The 22,471-nt window shown below is 38.0% G+C and overlaps 1 protein-coding gene across 1 annotated transcript in view; it reads left to right on the top strand.

Annotated features, from left to right (window-relative positions):
* LOC102784717 (zeta-sarcoglycan) overlaps positions 1 to 22,471 on the top strand; it is a 365,649-nt gene that overhangs the window by 270,131 nt on the left and 73,047 nt on the right. The window contains exons 5-6 of the mRNA XM_006790836.2: positions 19,970 to 20,092; positions 22,390 to 22,462. Coding sequence (XP_006790899.2) covers positions 19,970 to 20,092; positions 22,390 to 22,462 — 196 coding nt within the window. The remainder of the gene's footprint in view (positions 1 to 19,969; positions 20,093 to 22,389; positions 22,463 to 22,471) is intronic.

Genomic DNA, 22,471 nt, shown 5'->3' on the forward strand with positions numbered 1-22,471 from the left:
CATTAATGGACATCCCACCTCCCAGTTATTATTTTTATTGTCTGGGCTTATTATTGCTATTATTATCTTGGCCATTTGCAGTCTGACAGACAGTAAACTAATTTTAATTATTGCCTGCATGAGTGAAGCTCACACAGGCACTTGGGGCAGCTTAGGCTTTCTTTGAGTGGGATGTGCGGGAAGGAGAGGAGGGGTCTGCAGAATGCACCCACGTTATACTAATGTGGTTGTGTTTTTGTATTTCCAATTAGCAAAAATGGAGAGAATTTCTATAAACACAGGGACACAGATGAATAATGAATACGTTAGACCAATGCACTACATTGAATGTAAAGAACACATTCATGTTGGACATTTGTGAAAAAAAATAATGTAGTGTAATTTGTTAATGCATATTTGTTAATATGCAACTACTGTTGCATATTCTCCAAGTCGTGTAAGTGGACATAGTATTGCCTGTGGGAGTTTGATAAGATGTAGTACAGAGGACGTAGGAGCTTCTTTCCTCTATGTAGTACAGAGGAGTATACTGTAGTATAGAGGACATTTTATGATTCATACAACTTTCAAAATGTTTATGAAGTGTGTGTCATTTGGTACGCAGCCTGCAGAGTGCAGCCAAGTTGCACACTGCAGGCACCTGAACAAAAGGAAACAATTAAAAGTTATTCGAAACTCACGCAAGCTGGGAAGTGTGTTTTTTGTTGAAGTGTACAACAATGAAAATGTACAACTTTCTCTGAAATATTATGCAACGCTCTTAAATGTCTGTGACCTAAATCTTAAACACAAATAAAAGACTGCATCTATAATATTGACATCTACATTAACTGGTCAGCTCAATTATTGTTCACAGCACATTTTCCATTTAATTTACCTGTGCATCTGTCTATTGGGAAAGCTGGCATTCATTACAACTTATGTGGGTGTACATTTAGGTTCTGGCTATTGACTTTTCATTTTCCTACACGTGTTGTGCTGTTTGATGCAAAGGTACTGATAGCGCTCATTACCAATGTGGCTGCATTTGTCTGTAGCTCTCTCTCTCGCTCTCTCTCTCTATATTACAGCTAATATTCTTGCTGCTCTTACTATTGCTAATATTCTTATTCAGTCACAGTTAGTCTTGGGTGAAGAAAAATCTGTGATTTAGAAAGAGCACATTAAAAACTGTTCTGCAGGTGAAAAGTTGCTTACATGTCTGTTTTTTTTAATAAAAAACTTTCCATATCAAATTTCTTTGTTTCCACCTCCCTTTACATCCTCTAATTCACACACACATGCCTCTTTCTTTTGCCGTTCTCCTTCCTTTTTCTTGTGTTATTTTTACCTTTCACGTTTTGGACATGCATGGACCTCCATCTCATATTAAACCAATGATTTCCCAACTGACCTTCATCTAAACTCAGACTTGCATTTATCACTTCATTATCTTTACCTTCTTATACTAATTATGTTCCCTTTTATCTTAGCAGAATCACTCTGGCATTTGGCTGAAGTAGCTCAAAAAGTGGCTTATCAAAGCAGTAAAATTAGAGGGCTAAAAGGCAAAGGCCATACAGAATATTAATGATAATTAACAACTTGTAGTAAAATTGGTGGGAATTTTGTTATAGAAAGTAAGAGTTATTGCACTTAGCTCTGCGTTATTGGCCTTACAAATTATATAGCTGTTAAACTTTAAAAAAAAGAAGCTTTCATTCTTTTTCAGTAACATGGTGTTTCCATGGTAGTTAAACAGTTGAATGCCAGCTAAAATTGGTTTCTGATTAGTGTGCGGAATGAGAACTTGCAAAGCCTTGCATAAAATTCAATTGTTCCATTACACACAGTCTAATTATGAATCTACATCTTTTCAAATCCCCCTCTGAGAAACAAATGACGTACATAACAATCGTATTAAGCAGGGATCATATTATCGACTAAAGAGAGATCTTCCTGGCTTGGCTGGATGAGAAATACAAAGATACCAAATAGTCTGTTTCTACATATGACTTTCCCCTCACCCAACCAGCAAAGTTCAGACAGCACGTCTTCCTCATTTTGCTGCAGCTCGAAGATCAAATCAATGGCTATAATGAGGCAATTAAAAATACATAGAGCAGCACATTAACAAACTGTAATACACTTAAGGGACCATCAAGGACTCAATAAAGGCATGGATTTACTGGCATTGTTGTCATTTATCCTTTTGATTGCACTTTAATTGCACAAAGTGTAATTGTCTGCATACAGTTTGGGTTTCAATATGGCAAATATTGTTTTCGTAACTTGCTCATATGTGTAGGCATGCCCCGAGGAATGGATTTAATGGACCATACGAAGTCATTCTTCTGCACCACTGAATTATGGCCTTCATGCTGTTGGTGGTTGGACACAATAATAAAATAACAGCTATGTTGTATTATAAAGATCAGCGTTCTCTCCTTGCTTCCAGCACTGCAGGATTTAATAATATTTTCCAATTTCAATAAAGACATCTTGAATAGCTTATGATTTTTTTATTATAATAAGTTAGTGACAATTTTGGGATTTAATAAAGCCAGTTAGTAATCAAAACAATTTAAACTGTTATCCACATATGCAGCAGTCAAGACCCACATAAATATTTGCGCTAAATGAAAAAACTTATAATGCCTGTCATGTTTTCAGTTTTATTTAGGAGTGGTGATTATTACAATATAGATTGTATCCATGGCTAAATGACATACTTTGTGGGTTTGTTTACTCGGGTATGGTAGACATTTCAAAAAATAAAAAGATTTCTACAAAACCCAGACTCGCATCTGACTAACTGCCCGACGGGCATATAGTCACAACTCTAAGACTCTTAGAAAAAGAGAGAGAGAAAAATTGTCTCATGTAATAGCGTATAGTGTTGTTTTATTGGGATGCATTATATTATATGGCACACATTTTTTTATTTTGTCCATGTTGTGTAGCTTCAACATTATGGGTACTGGAGAATATTTTCCCTGGTAAACTATGCCTTGAAGAGAACATTATAAAAGCTACAAGATTATTTTATTGTTTATGCAGTGGATGGAGCTATAAACAATACACATTTGTTATTTGTGGACAATAAAATATCCACAAAAAGCTGCTTGGTGGCATGAACCAGATGAAAAAGTGTCTCTTTGGGAAATAATTAAAACTTTATATGTGTTATATTTTATAAGCTATATAATATTTCTTTATTCACTTTTTCTTAGCACACCATTTTCCATCTGTATAAAATCATTTCTAAGAGAGCTGGTGTTTAGGAACTATGGCATTAATATGTGTTTAATAAGTAAATATGCCATCATCTTGCTTAAAATTAATTGTTCTAATTTTAGCTGGTGTGTGAAATATAATATCAATAAAACTTTTAGTTTGCAAAAAAAACCCAAAACAAATCAAGGGCCCACACTTCATTGTAAAATCTTAGCTCTGTTTACATTGGATTAGCCGTCAGATTGAAATTCTTTACACTAGCTGTGTCAATGTGAATCTGTCTGTGACCATGAGAGTCATATATCAACTTCACATTCATGCTATATTTACCTTGATATGTGTTTGATGCCTAAGTCATGAACACATACTTTATAGATTATATTTAAGTTACACATAAGTCTTCAAAAGCAGGCCGTGTAAAGACATGCACTGCTCAGTGTGATGCTTTTACGGTAAACATCACATTTTTTAAAGAGAGTAGCACCCAACCAAGACAAGGAAAAGAGTAAAATCATGGATTTTTTTTAAAATACAAGAACTGATTACATCACATTTACCTTAAACATAAATCCTCAGTTGATCTTTTGCTGAATATAAAGTGTAGAGGAATATATACTCTATATATTTTGTTTACTGAATAATAAGTTCTGTTTTCACGCATAGCCTGCCCCAAGCTACTAACATCACTAATTGTGTTAAGCCTGGCAGTAGCTGTTTGGTTGTGTTTGAAGCTTTAAATTATAAAGAAATATGTATAGCTGTGTGGCACAACCTTTGCATGTCTTTTCATCAGCACTTCTACCACTTCATTTTCCCTCCATCCCACAGCCTTGACACCAGAGATCGTGTTGATTAATGTAGATAACAAATGGCACTCATTTATCTCTCCCTCTGTCGCTTTCTCTCCTCTCTTACTATATTAATGACTATAATCAACTCTAAATAAATAATTTGTGTCCCTCCGTGCATGAATCTCATCCTCCCACCTGTAGCAAATTCAGAAGTTGAATTAAAAACTGCTTTGCAGTGCAGTTCCTCCCATTCTCCCTAGTACCCTCTGTATGTTTTCTTTCCAGATTTATCAGTGTCTGTTTGTTACAAAACATCGAAAAAATACCTCGAAGAGATTTAAGCTGAGCTTTGGCGCACCAGAGGGCCCGTCTTTGTCTTTGGTAGAAACACTTCAAATGATATGGTGACCCTCTTGTTTCCTGCTGTTGCATCATGGTCATGTTGCATGCTGTTTACTTTCAAAGGGCCAAAATAATGCAGCTGCTTTCTATTTCCCCCCTGCTCTGCCACTTTTATTCTCTCACTCCACAAACACTGTCACAGTTTACTTTGTATATCTCAAAATTATTGTGGTTGACTTTCAAGTCAAAAGAAACATTTTTATTTTTACTTATTTCTTTATTTTTGTGTATGTTAACCAAAGCCTGCTTATGCATTAAAATTTGCAACACTACCCTAATGTGAAAGTAGCTATTAGGAAACGATCATTTTTGCAGTCTAACTTGAGGTAATAAAGGAAAGATACATGGATAGTGTCCATGGAAGTTGCTCTCCGATGCGTCCATCGGAGTGTGAATGTCGTTAGAAAAGCACTCAGTTTAGAGTCTTGGAAGAACGGGTGTGAATGTGGCATGTTGTATACAGTGCTTTCAGTACTCCGGGAGAGTAGTCCATTTACATTCCTCATTCCTTATGACGTTTCTTACATATAACAAACATCAAATGGGAAGAACAACAGGCCTTCCACAAAAGACAAAATGAATCACATTTCTTTAGGAATGGAGCCCACTAATCACTACTAAACTACTGGCATAATACATACTGAAACACACAAGGACTGCAAAACAAAACCTAATAGTGCTCTAGTCAGTATGTTGCTAGTGACAGAGAACAAGCAAGCAAGGTACATTTTGTCTTCTCACTAGCTGCTATATTGGGTTTCAAGTAATTTGCAGGTAGGCTTATGTTATCTAACATATATGGCCGAAAGTATTCGGCTGTGAGGGACATCCCATTCTTAATCCAAAAGGCTTAATATGCTGTCAGCCCACCCTTTGAATCTGTGACAACTTCAACTCTTGTGGAAGGCCACAATGTTTAGGAGTGTGTTTATGGGAAGCTTTGACCATTCTTTCAGAAGTGCATTTGTGCAGGCAGACCCGGGGGAGAAGGCCTGTCTCGAAGTTACTGCTCTAATTCATCTTAAAGGTGTTCTGTCGGGTTGAGTTCACACCAGACTTGCTTATCCATGTCTTCATGGACTGTACTTTGTGCACTGGGGGTCAGTCATGTTGGAACAGGATGGGGCTATCCTGACTGTGGAATATTTAGTATCAAGGAAATTTCACGACTGTATTTGTTGCACAGGTAGCATCCTATCACGGCACTATGTTGGAATCCAATGAGACCCCGAGAGTGACCCATTATTTCGCAAATGCAAGCAGACTGCATGCCTTGGTGGTTTATCTTATACACCTGTAACTTGAACACCTTAAATCAATGTTTTGGGTAGGGGACTAAATACTTTTAGTAATATAGTGTATGTCTTCTCAGACTAGCCGAAATTCAGCACTGGGGTCTAGAGAAATCCAAACCTAGCCAATCAGTGCTTAAATTTTATACTAAAAGGTGAATTATTTTATCACCCCTGAGCCTCAGATAAACTAAAAAGAGAATACATTAACCACATAACAATAGCAAACAAGAACCCTACTTCTACAAGACCCAACCCTCAGTCATTGAAACTCTAGATTGAGCTGTTGGACAGCATGTTGATTACAGGAGCAATTTATGAGCCCCACAAAAACTCAAAACCAAAGCTCTAAAGTAAATACTATATTATAATATTGAACGAAAGCTACTGTCTCTTATAAAACATGATAAAGTTGTTGGCTTGCCCAATTCATCGTAACTCGCAAGCAAAAAACACATTTTTATAACCTTTTCATAACCTTGGTTTTCTGAAAGGCTGGAAGCTTTGTGAGGATCCTTGAACATGAGAATTTGACTTTTTCCTGTCATTCTTCTTCAAGATCATGCAACATATGATATACTACAATTTTTTGTGTGTGTGTGTGTGTTTGTTGTTTGATGTGTGGACATACTGCAAATTAATTTCCCATTGGGGACAATAAAGACCAATGGACCTATTTGACCACTGAAACTATTCAGCCTATTAATATCTATATTCTTTGAAGCTTCTTAACTCAGATAAAACTGAGGTCATTGTACTCGGCGCTGAAAAGCTTAGAAATATGGTATCTAACCAGATTCTTACTCTGGATGGCATTACCTTGGCCTCCAGTAACACTGTGAGGAACCTTGGAGTCATTTTTGACCAGGATATGTCCTTCAACGCGCATATTAAACAAATATGTAAGACTGCGTTCTTCCATTTGCGCAACATCTCTAAAATTAGAAATATCCTGTCTCAGAGTGACGCTGAAAAACTAGTTCATGCATTTATTACTTCCAGGCTGGACTACTGCAATTCATTATTATCAGGATGTCCAAAAAACTCACTGAAAAGCCTTCAGCTAATCCAAAATGCTGCAGCAAGAGTACTGACAGGGACTAGAAAGAGAGAGCATATTTCTCCTGTTTTGGCTTCCCTTCATTGGCTTCCTGTTAAATCCAGAATTGAATTCAAAATCCTGCTCCTCACATACAAGGTCTTAAATAATCAGGCCCCATCTTATCTTAATGACCTTGTAGTACCATATCACCATATTAGAGCACTTCGCTCCCGCTCTGCAGGCCTACTTGTTGTTCCTAGAGTATTTAAAAGTAGAATGGGAGGGAGAGCCTTCAGTTTTCAGGTCCCTCTTCTGTGGAACCAGCTTCCAGTTTGGATTCGGGAGACAGACACTATCTCTACTTTTAAGATTAGGCTTAAAACTTTCCTTTTTGCTAAAGCATATAGTTAGGGCTGGACCAGGTGACCCTGAATCCTCCCTTAGTTATGCTGCAATAGATGTAGGCTGCCGGGGGATTCCCATGATGCATTGAGTTTTTCCTTTCCAGTCACCTCTCTCGCTCTCTATGTGTTAATAGACCTCTCTGTATTGAATCATATCTGTTATTAATCTCTGTCTCTCTTCCACAGCATGTCTTTTATCCTGTCTTCCTTCTCTCACCCCAACTGGTCGCAGCAGATGGCCGCCCCTCCCTGAGCCTGGTTCTGCTGGAGGTTTCTTCCTGTTAAAAGGGAGTTTTTCCTTCCCACTGTCGCCAAAGTGCTTGCTCATAGGGGGTCATATGATTGTTGGGTTTTTCTCTGTATCTATGAAGCGCCTTGAGGCGACTTTTGTTGTGATTTGGCGCTATATAAATAAAATTGAATTGAATTGAAGCATTGGATAAGCAGTAGAAGATGGATGGAAGATTCAGGATCAATTTTGTAATTCAGAACATACACAACACAAGCATCCAAGTGAAAAATTTGATGTTACTTAGAAATATTATATAAAATAAACAAGAATGAATAATGATAACAACTTAAATTTACGTTATTTGTTGGGACTAGTAGAACAGCAGAGGCTGGCTTTAGAGTTGTGATGCAGATTTTAAATCATCAATTATTATTATTAGTAAGATTATTTTGTCATCTTCATACATCGGATATATATTCTGTATAAAATATATCATAATATATAATAGGAAAAAATTATTAATGTAATAAAAGGACTATGTAGACAATGATTCATTAATGACCAATATTGAATTAAGTTAAAAACAAAACAACTAAAAAGTAAACATACTGTAAAGTGTGTGAATAATAGTGCTTAAACATTATGACTCATATACTTCACATGGACATGGGCATGTGTTCAGGTAGAATTTCTTCCATCTAAAAAGATTTAATGCATATTTAATCTTGTGATGTATTTTTGATAGGCGTGTGATGCAATCCTGAAGCATGCCATGGAACGGTTCTTCTGCATTGAGCATGAAGAGCTGCTTTCAAAACATAGTGCTGCTGTGCCTGGTATCAGTGGGGTTTTTTTCATCAAGAACAGCCTACAGAGCACTTTCACAGACACATTCAGTTTTCTCAAGATTCTCCTCACCACACTCCTGACAATAACTGAATCCAAGAGGTACTTTTCTGCTTTTGAAAAGGATCAAGACTTTCACGAGAAACACCATGACACAGGATCGTCTTAATGCTCTGGCTGTGCTCCCCATGGAGTAGAAACTCGTCAGAGACATGCCTGACTTTAATAAGAAGGTCATCTAAAGCTTTGCCACTGAAAAGGCAAGAAGAGCAAAGTTTCTGTACTGGCAGTCAAAATAAAAAACGTTTTCTGTATGTTTCAAATCAAATCAAATCACTTTTATTGTCACATCACATGTGCAGGTACACTGGTACAGCACATCCAGTGAGGATGCTCTCAATGGCACAGCGATAGAAGGTCCTGAGGATGCGGAAGCTCATGCCAAATCTTTTCAGTCTCCTGAGAAAGAAGAGGCGCTGCTGCGCCTTCTTCACTGTTTTGTTTATGTGTACTGACCACGTAAGATCCTCCGCCAGATGTACACCAAGAAAGTGGAAGCTGCTCACTCTCTCCACAGCAGCGCCGTTGATGGTGATGGGGGTGTGTACTTCTCTGCACCTCCGGAAGTCCACTATCAACTCCTTTGTCTTTGCGACGTTGAGGGTGAGATGGTTGTCTTGACACCAGTGGGTCAGGGTGCTGACCTCCTCCCTGTAAGCCGTCTCATCACCGTTGGTGATAAGACCCACCACTGTAGTGTCATCCGCAAACTTCACAATGATGTTGGAGTTGTTAGTGGCTGTGCAGTCATAGGTGTAGAGTGAGTACAGGAGAGGGCTCAGTACACACCCCTTTGGAGCACCAGTGTTCAGTGTGATGGGGGATGAGGTGATGCTGCCCAGTCTGACCACTTGGCGTCTGTCAGACAGGAAGCTGTTTTATCCCCAGACTGGTTTTTTGTGCATAGTTGTCACCAATTTAATGAAAATAACATATTTAAATTATGAAACAGGAAAAACCTAAAAGAAAAATTCCTGATAGCTTATATGTTCATTCATATTTGCTCTATGGATAGTTAATATTTAAAAACAAAAAATGGTCATTAGCAAGCATGAAAGATCAGTTAATATTTTTAAATTGCTCATTAATCAAATATTTATTCATTTATTTATATATTATTTTCTATACTTTAATTAGATTAGAAGCATTTTTTAAATATTTCAAAGAAAATATGTAGTGTGTGTCTCTGAAATATTTACTTCTTGCAATAAATCATATTGTGAAATTTGTTGAAATGACTGGTTGACAACATGTCAACAAGTCAACAACTAGTGGCCATATTGTAGCCATCATGCGTAGCTAAATCATAGCCCTTAAGCCGTAAGTATTTGGCTACTTTGTCACAACCAAGTCAATTTTCTTTCCGTTTTACTGATACTCAAGTATACGTGACATGGAGCGCGTAACACATGGGTAATAATAATAATCCACAACAGTGTCATGTGTGTCTTAGGACTTTTTTGGCAAATCCTAGCTCATATGTCCAAGCATAACTTCACTTAACAATTGCAGATGTCACTCATAGCAGCAAAATTGTCAGATAAAAGTAAGGTCAACTGTCATTCTGTATATTATGGGAATAAAAAGTAGCTGTATACTAGCATTTTGAAGTGTCATTCACTGAAAGAGAAAATGTTGATAAAGCCTGTTCAATGTGATTCACAGCTGAAGAGCAGTAACATTGAAGCTGATAGGACTTAAATGACAAAAAATGGCAACAAAGACACTATGAAGGTTCTAGAGTACGGTTCATCAAGTGATCGCTAGTGTATAAAATGGGTCCCAGAGAGAAGCATGACAAGTACCAGCATTTATAAATGGCTTTAATGCAACAAGTACTTTAGTAGTGCAAGATGTTTTTCAGTAACTCGGTAAGATGCAGTAATATTGAAGATTTTCTTTTCAAGAGCTTTTATTTGTTATTGCTATCATTAAAAAGTTAAAGCCTATGTTTTAAGTTAACAGATGGCAAGAAGTGATGAGTAGAAACATATTTTCTTGGTGGGAGCAATGTAGTTTCACCTGCAAGTATGGAGCTAAATGCACCCTATCACTTAATCAGTATGAAACAATCAATCAACCAGTCCTTCCCACATCCCGTTCGAAAACAAAGAAACATTTGGCTCAAGATTTGACTAAATATTTTAAGACATGGATCGTGTGTTGCTTAATGCAGAATGCAAAATTACCCCATAGGAGCAGTTCCCTTCGCAATACTCACAAAAGGACCCACTGGGCTTTTGAATATTCATTAAATTTGACATTCCAGACAGGAGGGGAGCTGACAAGCATATCAGCCTGACTCACTCAACAGAATGCTCATCTTAATCCACTGATAAGTTGTACCATGTCTGAATAACTAATTAGAACTGTTAATGAGTGAAATTCTGTCAAACTTATTTGCCTGACATACAGTGTAGCCGGAAACTATTCACAAAGCTTCACTTGTTCCACATTTTATCATGTTACAGCCTGATTCCAAAATGGATGAAATTCATTTTTCACCTCAAAATTCTGCACACAATACCCCATAATAAAAAAGTGCTTAAGGTTCTTGCAAATGTATAAAAAATGTTTAAATTTTTAATACATTAAAAGATTAATAAGTATTCGCAGTCAGTTTTTGCTCTTTGTTGAAGCACCTTTGGCAGGAATTACAGCTTAAAGTCTTTTTGAGTCTGATGCTACAATATTTGCATAGCTGTTTTTCCCATTCTTCGTTGCAGAACATATCAAGCTCCATCAGGTTGGATAGGGGACGCTGATACACAGTCATTTTCAGATGTTTCCAGAGTTGTTCAATCAGGTTTAAGTCTGAGCTTCTGCTGGGCCACTCAAGGGCATTCACAGAGTCTTCTCAAAGAAACTCTTTTGTTATCTTTGCTCTGTGCTCAGGGTCATTGTCCTGTTGGAAGACGAACCTTCACCCCAGTCTGAGGACCAGAGTACTCGGGAACAGGCTATCGTCAGTGTTCTCTCTGTATATTGCTGCATTCATCTTTCCCTCGACCCTGACTAGTCTCCTAGTTCCTGCTGTTGAAAACCATCCTCACAGCATGATGCTGCCACCACCATTCTGCACACTAGGAAATTATAATGGCCAGGTGATGAGCTGTGCCTGGTTTCATCCAGACATAACACTTGGCATTCAGGCCAAAGAGTCCAGTCTTTAATCAGATCAGAGAATTTTATTCATGGTTTGAGAGTTTTTCAGGTGTCGAATTCTAGGTGGGCTCTCATATGCCTTTACTCAGGACTGGGTTCTGTCTGGCCACTGATTGATGAGGCCTGATTGCTGAAGTGCTGCAGAAATGGTTCTCCTCTGTCCACAGAGCAAGCGCTGGAGGTCTGTCAGAGTAACCAATAACCATTGGGTACTTGGTCACTTCTCTGACTATGGGCCCCAGTTCTAGGATGAGTCCTAGTGGCTCCAAACTTTTTCCATTTACTGACCACTAGGTCTTTCTGACCTTGAATGCTGTAGACATTTTTATGGATCCTTCTCACAATATGTGCCTCACTATGGTCCTATATCAGAGTTCTACAGACAATTCCTCGGACTTCATGACTTGATTTGTGCTCTGACATGCCCATAGTTGACACATGTCAACTATGTGACCTTGTGACCAAATCATGTCGAATCACATTAAATTAATTTTCCTCAAGTGGACTCCAATGAAGTTGTGGAAGCATCTGACAGAAGATCAGTGGAAATAGCATGCACTTGAGCTCAGTTTTGAGTGGCATGGCAACAGCTACTCATCTATGTGTTGTGCTTTTGTTTTTCAATTTTAATAATTTTGCAAGAATTTCAAGCAAACCTTTTTCACTTTGTTAGGTTGTAACATGACACAATGTGATAAAGGAAAACGCTATGAATGCTTTTCATATACATTTCTATTCATTGCTATAGATAGAAGAATAATTTGACATGTTCTTTGGTGTCTACAACTAAACTTTTGTGTCAGATGTAATAGATATAGCGGTGGTTTTTATTTTTTGTTTTTCTGTTTTTTTCCTTGTCTGTTTGTGTCACTCTATTATTTGGATGCCTGTTAATAAATAATTAGATATGCACATAGACATTTAATGGTTGAATTTCAATTAAATAAAGGAGGTGTGTGGGAGGTACAACAATAATGCCCTTGTCTTGTACCTTATGTTACTGGACAAATCTTTCTGGGCCAAGTAGCGTGGCCTCAGTTTTAGTAGATCTTCCCGCTAATGCCTGAAAATGCCTGAAAATGCCTGAAATTCCTCTAACCTTTTAGTCTAGCCTGTGTAGCTTTAGAACAGGACCTGCCTGAAGCTCCTAGGCTGTACTCCGATTCGTAAAAGGTGAAAAGTGATATAGCCATTAGCTAGAACCAGCCAGGCATTGAAAGTGAGCAGAGAAATATCAAAACCAAAGCCCACATTATTATTATTTTTTATTAACCTTTATTTAACCAGGAAGATCCCATTGAGATTAAAAACCTCTTTTTCAAGGGAGACCTGGCCAAGATAGGCAGCAGCAAGTGTCTCACAGTTACAGAAATTACTCAAACACAGGCAGCAACAACACACATGGAACAATAAGTAAAATAATACAAATAAAATAAAATAAAATCCAATAAAATTCAAATAAAAATAAAAAAGTCAGTTAAAATGAGAATCAATCTAATTGAAACAGTTGCATGTTATGGACTTGGCCTCAAGGATTCGTAGTTTAGATTTAAAAGCACTTAATGAAATGAATTCAGTCATTTTCCATTCCTTCTGCAGTTTGTTCCAAGCCGAGGGTGCTAAATGGACAAAAGCTCTTTTACCAAGTTCAGTTCGGGCAAATGGAACAGAAAGCAACAAGTAGCCATGCGGACGAAGAGAATACCGACCAGCATGTTTCATTGCATTTCACTGCTTCACATTTAAGCAGTAAAAAGACATTTGAGTATGAGTTATATAACTTTGTCTCATATAACCTTATTTTTACTCACAGACTCTTGACCTTAGGAAAACTGTAGAGATTTAACCATTGTCACCTTTCTCTATAAAGCCATAGGACAAAAACAATCTAAGTTTAGATGGATTTCTTGGCTGAAAATGTCATTGGTATTTACATAGTCACAAAGTCAAATCAGTATGGCCTGGACTATAGGAAGAAAGCTGCTTATCTGACTCAAGTCATTCTACATTGTGAATAATATCAGTGAAGGACTGTAAAGTAAAAAAAGGTGTGGAGGAAGGATGGCATGATGAAAAAGTACATTAAAAGGGATTTTAATTAAACATTCATCTTGACCTGCTTGGGAAAATTAACCATGCATGCAGTGTTTGCTTGGCTACGCCATACTCTTCTTTGTACCTATGCCTCGGGCCTTTTACAGTTTCTTCTTGCGCCATATCACTTCATTGCTAGAAGCTCTAATTTAAAGGCTTGAATTAAAAATCCAGGAGAGCAAATCCATATAACTTTATTATGGCCTCAATGCTATTATGTGCAGTAGTAAAAAAGTTACACAGGCACCTCTTTAATGTGCCCCATTCATTAATAGCTGAATACAAATTGGGAACTCAAAATTTTACTACGTGGAACATTTATTAAATTATTTTTTTTTTTAAACACCAATCGGGACTTCAAAGACAGAACACTGAACTGACAGTTATAGTGAAAAAAAAATTGGAAATATCTATGTGACAATAAGAATGAGCTATAGTGCAGCGGAGTCATATTCCTGGTAGGTAATTCCTGGTTGGGTTAAGAGATGTTGACTGCAAAGGTCATAGCATATGATTCACATCAGTTTCAGACTTAAACCATCTAGTAGCCTCTGGCGCCTTAAGGTTTTTTTTTTCATGTCTGTGGGAGTAGGTTGACCAAAATCATAATAACATAAATAATAGAATAACAGAACTATCTTAATTATCCCCTTGCTATTCCTTCCTGTCTCCTATTTGCTGCTGTATAGGTAACGCACAGCAGTCTGTGGCGTAATCATTCACCATGCTTCTTAACATTAATGTCTTTCCACAAGTCAGATATGACTCAGGAGCACACTCATCACACACGCGCTGCTGCTTTTTTCCCCATTATTTTATCTGTAGCACCTCTTTTCATCAGTGAGGTATTCTTAAAGCATTATTATTGCTGAAGGATCCTGCTGAGGGAGGCACTTGTGACAACAGAGGAGATCCTGTCAGGAAGTGATTATTTAAATCAGTGCATCAATTAATATGTCTGCCTAACGAGGAGTCGTGCTGTTATTGGTGACAGCAGAATTACTTTAGTGTTATCAGTGGGAGAGACATTTGCAGGAGCAAATTAATTGTTCAAATGCACTTCATTTACACAGATTTAACATTTTCTAACTGGGGATCACTAACAAGATGAACAAATATCAGCTAGTTATAAAAGTACTCCCTAGGTTGTTTGTAACTAAATATTTCTTCACTTGATAATTCTGTGTGTTACCCAAAGGCTTAGAGACATGTTTGAAAAAACAAGCACAACATGAAAGGAACCTAAAATAACACCATTGGGTAATAGCCTAGCAGGTTAATGCAAAACGCTTGTGTCATTTCAAAGTGTTTAGAAATTATTAGAAATGAAGGAGATGCATACTGTGGTTTTTTTTTATGCTTTTTATGTTAGTCCTAACAGCCACTAACAATGCATTTTAAAAGTGACTACATTTCTTTCATTTCGCAGTCTAGTGTTATCGACTGTCACATCTATTAAAGCCATAATCACTATATTTTGCAGCAGAAAAAAGTTACCCTGAACACACAATACATCTGCCATATTATTTAGCTACACCACATCACTTTTCATTTGCATAAAACACATCAACTCAGGAGAGGTGTTTCTGCAAGCTATAGCTGCCAATCTCTGTCAGTCCTCTAAGCGATCATTTGAATTGAATAACCTCTGGTTACTTTGTCTCATCATGTTGTTGCCTCAGAGCTTTAAGTTGACTATACATATTTTTTTTCCTTTTCCTATTAGTTTTGAAGTGAGCATTAATGTCATTGGGTGCATTTATTGTTTCACTTAAACACAACTCCCCCGGCAAACTCTGCAATCCTGTCATCTCAACACTGTCCGAAAATGTTTTGTACTTTGATGCAGTCATATATATACAGCAGTTTATCACAACCACAGTTTTAATGCAAAGTCCAATTTCCTGAATTTCCTCTTCCATGCAAACTGCCTTTTAAAGATCTTGAATGAAACTGTAACACTGGCTATTTGTCAATTGCTGTTTTCACCTGTAAATAGACTTTATGTAACTTCAATTATACCTTGGTATTGTCTTTGCTGGTGCCACTGCACTACTAAAGTCTGTCAGGAGCATCAGCAGGTTCCTTTTATTTCCTTTTCACTAAGTTTGGCCAAGTTCTCACCATCAATAAACTTTCCCATCTCCTGCAATTTTAGAATCCTTTATTCACCCCTACTGAGAAGACAAGAAGAGCAATTTCTGTGAATAAAACACAAATCTCTGGAAATATGCTGACCTGCGCCCATACTGGAAATCTGCACTACAAGATGTATTATAGAGCAAGAGCTGAAGAGCCAAAGAGAACTAGCTAGATGCCTGAGACAGCAACTAGCACAGCACATCTCCAATTTAAACTAGCTTCATTTTCTATTCATCTTTCCGTCTCAAACGTAAACCCTCCTTTTTCTTCCTTTGATTCCTCTCTCAGCATACGTCTCCCACCTCTAACTGCCAACTTCCCTTCTATCTGCTACGTCTTTGCATATATTTGTAACACACTCATACACACCTCACTTTAGCGTGAGCTTTTGACAACACAAATCTCAATTGCTTTTTCACACAGTCACTGGAGGAGTGAGAGGGTTTAAGGAGATAGAGCTGGACAGGATAAAGGCAGTCAGAATGAGATGAGAAATAGAGCTTAATCCCAGATTGATAGGTGCTAATAACGTTTGATTATGACTGACAAGGCACTCTGACTTTCTAATTGACACAAAATAGCCGGGAAGCCTAGACAGTGAAGAAAAGGGATAGAATGAAATGGAGAGAGACCTCTTTATAGATTCAGCAAGGATGGAAAGCCATCCAATCACAGGCCAAATCACAAAATCACCTGAATAATTACCTAGCACTTAATTGTATACGTTTTACATTTCTATTAAAAAGCCACTACTTAATCAACTTTTTAAGTAGCTTTTATTTATTTATGCTGTTGTTTCCTCATTATTAGGAACACCGCCTTTTTTTAAAATTGTGAAATGTTACCACTAGGGATGGGTATCGTTTAGGTTTTATCCGATACCGGTGCCAAACCGGTACTTTTGAAACGGTGCCGGTGCTTAAACGGTGTTCAAACCGGTGCTTAAAGAATGGAGAACACAAAATTGGTCCAAAAACCTCTCATGTTCAGCTGTTTTTTTTGTAAAAAGATAACAATGTTATCCTTTTCTGCAGCTATAGGGCATATATGGTATCACTCTTGGCTGGAAGCAGTGCTTAAACAATGGAAAAAACACAAACTTTGTCCAAAAACCTCTCATGTTTAACTGTTTTCCACTTTTTCTTTGGTCATTTTAGCCTTTTTGGCCAGGGTGAAGGGAGTACCTGCCATCAAACAAGAAGACAGCCGCATGTAGCTATGATGGTGTTTGCTAGTTCACCTTACATGCATTAATGTAATAACGTGGTTAGCCTACTCAACGTAAATTACACACGAACAACATTAAGCTACTCACGCAGAGAAGAACGGCTGCTGCTGCCATCATCATCCGTCATCATTTCTGCTACACTGGCAGGGCTAGGGGCCAGGACTCTCCTCTTTGGGTTCTTGGGGGATGTTCCTAACTCCGGGTCCGATAACAGGCACCACTCCCGCAGTAGATGCGCTTGGTGTGAGGTCTCGCAGCAAGCTATCAAATACGGCGCATTTTTCGGCTTTTAAAAAAAACGCAGTGCGTCGCCAGGTGTTTCATCGGATTTGAGGTGTTACTTCCTTTGACAGTATCAGCTTAAAGCACTTGTTGCAGGTTGCTGAGTTTGCATATTTTATTGTGAAGTACAGCCAGACTTTTGACCGCTTTGCCTCGGGCACTTTTAATCTGTAGCTCTGCTCTAAAAGAACGTACATACCTGGACCCGCCTACTATCCTCGGAAACGTAAAATGATTGGCTAGAATTCAAAGTGTATGACATCTCAGGAAAAAAAAAGCACCGAAATAAAGCACTGACATGTGCGCTGCTTTTCGGTCTGGTTACTACTGTTTATGTCAGAACCGGTGCCATCATGACACCGGATACCGGTACCCATCCCTAGTTACCACCAGTGTTGGTCAAGTTACTTGAAAAAAGTAATCAGTAATTAATTACTGATTACTTCCCCAAAAAAGTAATCCCGTTACTTTACTGATTACTTATTTTCAAAAGTAATTAATTACTTAGTTACTTAGTTACTTTTTAAAAACATGATTTACAACCTGAATAGGCGATAAAGCGATAGATCTTTCAGCCCAATTCTACTTTTTCTACATAATCCATCATACAAAATGTAATCAAATGGAAAAGTCTCTTTTTAAAACTTGTTTTGTTAGTTTTAATCTTTTAACTTTATGCATGAAGCAAAATTTTAATTATATGCACCATTCTCTGACTGGAAGAAATTAGTTTAACATTTAAACCTATTTTCTGCACATTCCAGCACATTATATATATATATATATATATATATATATATATATATATATATATATATATATATATATATATATATATATTGTGTTTACACTCACTCTTTCAGATGCAAGTAAAACACAGCAGAAAATAAATAAAGTCAAAGACTAGCGGTCCTTTTGCTCTATTTTCACCTGTAAAGCAGGAGTAGGGTAGGCGGAGGGTTATCCTGGTGCAGGTGTGTCGCAGCGGTCAGTGGAAGGATATGGCAGTTTCTCTGTGAGTTTCCCATTATGTCCTAGCGCACTCGGTGCTTGTTTGGAAGTTTAGGGGTTTTTTTCTCTGTAAAAAGAAGTTTTCTTCCCACGCACAACGGACACTAATGTTTTTGTCACTTTTTATGGAATCAAACTCAAAATAAGGTCAGTACGTCCACGCTTTAAACGCTGCACGCTCATACTCTCTCCCGCACTCGATATATGATCCATTGTTGATCTGCACACAGCTGTTGTCACACACGTCGCACTCGCTTACGTCACTGTCATGAGACATTCTCGCAAGAAAATCACGGTTTTAGTAACGCAGTAACGCAGCGTTCCTACGGGAAAGTAACGGTAATCTAATTACCGTTTTTGCAATAGTAATCCCTTACTTTACTCGTTACTTGAAAAAAGTAATTGGATCGGATGCCCATCTCTGGTTACCACTAAGGTCCAAGATTAGAAATCATCTTTATCCGGGCAGCATAGTATATGCAGCCCAACTTCTTTGTTACATTACATCAAGTCAGCACATTGATGAGTAAATGCTTTTAAATGATTCAAAGTCTATATAAATGGAAACATGCATGCCACTTCACAGCTGGGTCCTAAAAGGATAAATAAGAGTGGAGAATATGTGCGTCTATACAGAAAATCGTGCATGGGTACACACATTTTGGACACTGGTAAAATAGGAGAGGTAGTTATTAAGACGGTAAACTGAAGCTAGACTGAGCAAAGAGTCACATGTATGTCTCGACTCACATTTCATATAACTTCTATACTGAAGATGAAGAGAAATAAGAAGTGTTTAACTTTAGTCCTGATTTTAGCTATAAGTTTTTGTGCATGAAATTAGTGTAATGAATCTGACTATGCTCTCAGGTGAATAGCGTCGTCATTATTTTGGTACGCTGTACAGTCTTAGACACTGTTAGTGTCTCAGTAAACTACAGAGGGGAATAAAGTGTTTACAGATTTGAAATGTCACTTCATGGAAATCCTTTCCAAGCCAACCCATGGATTGGGCTGGCAGAGCACTTCAGCCTTGAGAAAACCAAACTCTGCTTTAACACCACGGCACCTGAAGAAGAAGGCGGCAAACACACAGGGAAACAGAAAAAAAGGAAGGAGAGGTCACTCTTCAACAACTCACTTGAAACTTTAATGCATAACATACCTACAGCGAAATGGGACACACCAGAGTTTTCTTCTTGTGAGTCTCACAGCACATGTTCACTGTTCCGATCCCCTACCCACACAAACACACACAGATGTGCTTAATCAAGGTGGAGGTGAGCTAGTAATACAGGTCTCTCCTGTTAAAACATAGCAGCCTGGATTGGATTAGGCTGTACTCACACTAGTCATGGTTTCGTTGCACCGTTCCCAAGCATAATGTCCCTCCTACCCACTAGCCTGCACTGACATTGCATTTAACATTCCAAGCCTGCTGCAGTTTGTCTTATTTTCGCTCCCCAGATTTCACTCCACTGAGTTTTCACCGCCGCTCCTTTCCCAATGTGAAAAGAGAATTGAAATCCTTTCTCTCTTATGCACAAGAAGACCTCTAACCGAGATGTGGCTATTCATATTGTAGAAAAGTGCTGTTGCTCTTCGCGAGACAAAACTTGGAGATTTTCTGGTTTAAAGCTCAAATCACTTTGGCTGCTCAAGCTAAACTAACGGTTCTGTTAGGTACTTTAGATATATGCGGAACGATACCAGATGCTAAGGTTTATGTGCTTTTATGATTCTGTTTTTCCCACTGTCTCAGGTTCAGAAATGGTGGAGGCTCAGTGTCAGAGGTTTGAGGTGAGGAATGCTGATGGAGAGAGAGTTCTGTTCTCTGCAGATGAAGAAGAGATCACCATCGGTACTGAGAAACTCAAAGTCACAGGTAGGGTTACACAAAAGCATAAAACAGACATTGACATCACTGCACCTTCTCCCCACCTTCTATAACATACTAAATGTAAAGTGTACAATTTGAATGAATACATGAATTCATAAGGGACTTATTTCTTTTCTTTTTTTTTCATGCTTATTTTCAGTAGTGGACAGCAAAATCAAACTTATTCATGTTGAGTAACAAGGTTACAGGAATATACACACATACAGACACAGAATAAGCAGTTGAACAGAGTGCTGTTGATGAGTGCAGCCAAACAAGTTACGGGTCAGCAAGCAGAGCAGCTTTAGCAGAGTTGACAAAGAGGCCAGTGCAATACAGTAAAAAAAAATAATAATAAAAAAAAAAAAATATATATATATATATATATATATATATAATTAAAATAATGACACGGACAGAAGGGGTAAAGAGGCAGATGGATGAGAAATATGTGACATGGCATGTAAGCATCACTGGGGGGAAAGTAGTTAGCTCAAATTAAAAAGTGGAAAAAGTGAGAGGGGAAAATACTCTCACTCTGCATCATCTATTTGTCTCTCTCATTTATTCATTTGTGTTCTCTCAATCATTGGAAGTGAGAAAATCAAATGGAAGCTGACAGAAGATTATGAGTCCGCTCGTGTCTGTTCACCTGTACACTTAAAATCTGTATGTAATACAACATGTACACCCAAAGGTTTTTGAGTGTATATTGCTACGAAACCACAAATTCATACAAACCACTCACACCTTAGCACACGTACACACACTAACCTGGGTAATTTGTTCATTAGAGGCACTCTGAAGGAATAAGGGTGCAGAAGAACAAGGGGAGGGTGAGGAGATCGAGGTTTATAGGTCACTGTTGCTGCCATTTGCTGTTTGAAGGAGGTGAGCGAAAAGAGCGTAGATAGCAAAAAGAATACAAATATGGGCACATCATTCATTCAGCTCAGGCACTGAGGTCTGCCGGGTTATGCTGTGCTACTGTTTAAATTTTAGATTTATAGATTGATGTATTTTTTTAATGAAGATAGATCATATTTCCACATATCGCTGCCCTTTGCAGTAGCAAGGTGTAAATAGATAATGAATCAGCCAATGCAAGCCAATACCATGGCAGCAAGTTTGGAGTGATACCGAGCTTATCCTCAGTTGACGCGTCTGAAACTGTAAACCCAGTATGAAAAGTTGATTTCAGTTTATCCGCTTTAAAAATAGTTCAAGGATTGTTGTGTTCAAGAACAAGTGTCATCAAACAAGCTCATAAAGTTTTCATGAGAGCAGAACAATAGTAGAAAAGACAGAGTAGCAATAATATGGAAAAGTAATATCAGCCAGAAGCTGTGGCATGGTTGACTAAGTTATGAACATCGTAGAGGCAGACAGTCAAACAGGAGAACACAAAGCAAGGTTTGCCCTTATCTGCCATTTTCCCTGTTGTTTCATTTACTTGGCAGTTCATAGGCATAGTTCAGTGTTCCCTGGAATGAACCACAGAAAGTGAGATTTAACTGAAAAATACAACAGTACACAATAACTTCCAAGTTTAGCTCCTGTGAGGGTTCAGTTGCAGCTTTTTGGAGATGTAGGTTCTCATCCTACCTACGGGACCTCCTTGAATCTTCTAGAATTAAACTTGGCATATGCTGCTTCAGTATCAAACAGCTCAGACTATGCAGTTTCTTATCTGTGTGCCTGCCAATGGGAAAGATAGCCTCATGCAGTATTAAATTCGCAGCAGTGCTGATATTCCAACATGCTGTCTGTGGTCTCAGCAAGAGCCAAAAATGAGCATCTGTTCACAGCTGCAAAGGTGGCTACCGCACACGGGGGGTTAAACATTGCATTATATCAGAGCCAGACTTTTCTTACAAGAAAAAAGCATGCACATCAATTGCATGCTTGAATGTATTCTGCATCAGGAAATTTTGTTTTTGGAGGAAAGTAATGCCATATGGTTATTATTGTTATTAACATGTAGGAACAGAAAAATACTGAAAACAGAGAAAAAAGATGGTTGAGATATAATTAAATACTTTAAATTACTTTGTTAATAAGAGAGACATATGATGCCTGTGACTAAAGTGTTTTAAACATTAAATCAACTCTGATTGTCAGCACAAAGAACACATACTTCGTAACAGTGACAACCCAGTGGTACCTTGTTTTTGAAGGAAATTGTGTTTCTGACACAGAATATCTCAGCACCCTGGCATGCATTTGAAATGTCTGCTAAGTTTATAACTCAAGAGTTCAGTGGTTGCTTTCCTTTTTGTAATTCGTTCTCATTCTCTCGGCAGGAAATGAAGGAGTAGTGTTCAGTCATTCTGTAGAGACGTCACATGTAAGAGCAGAACCTTCCCAGGACCTAAAGTAAGTAGT

This window comes from Neolamprologus brichardi, chromosome 6, assembly GCF_056152115.1.
Source record: "Neolamprologus brichardi isolate AB-2024 chromosome 6, ASM5615211v1, whole genome shotgun sequence".
In the NCBI taxonomy this organism is placed as follows: domain Eukaryota; kingdom Metazoa; phylum Chordata; class Actinopteri; order Cichliformes; family Cichlidae; genus Neolamprologus; species Neolamprologus brichardi.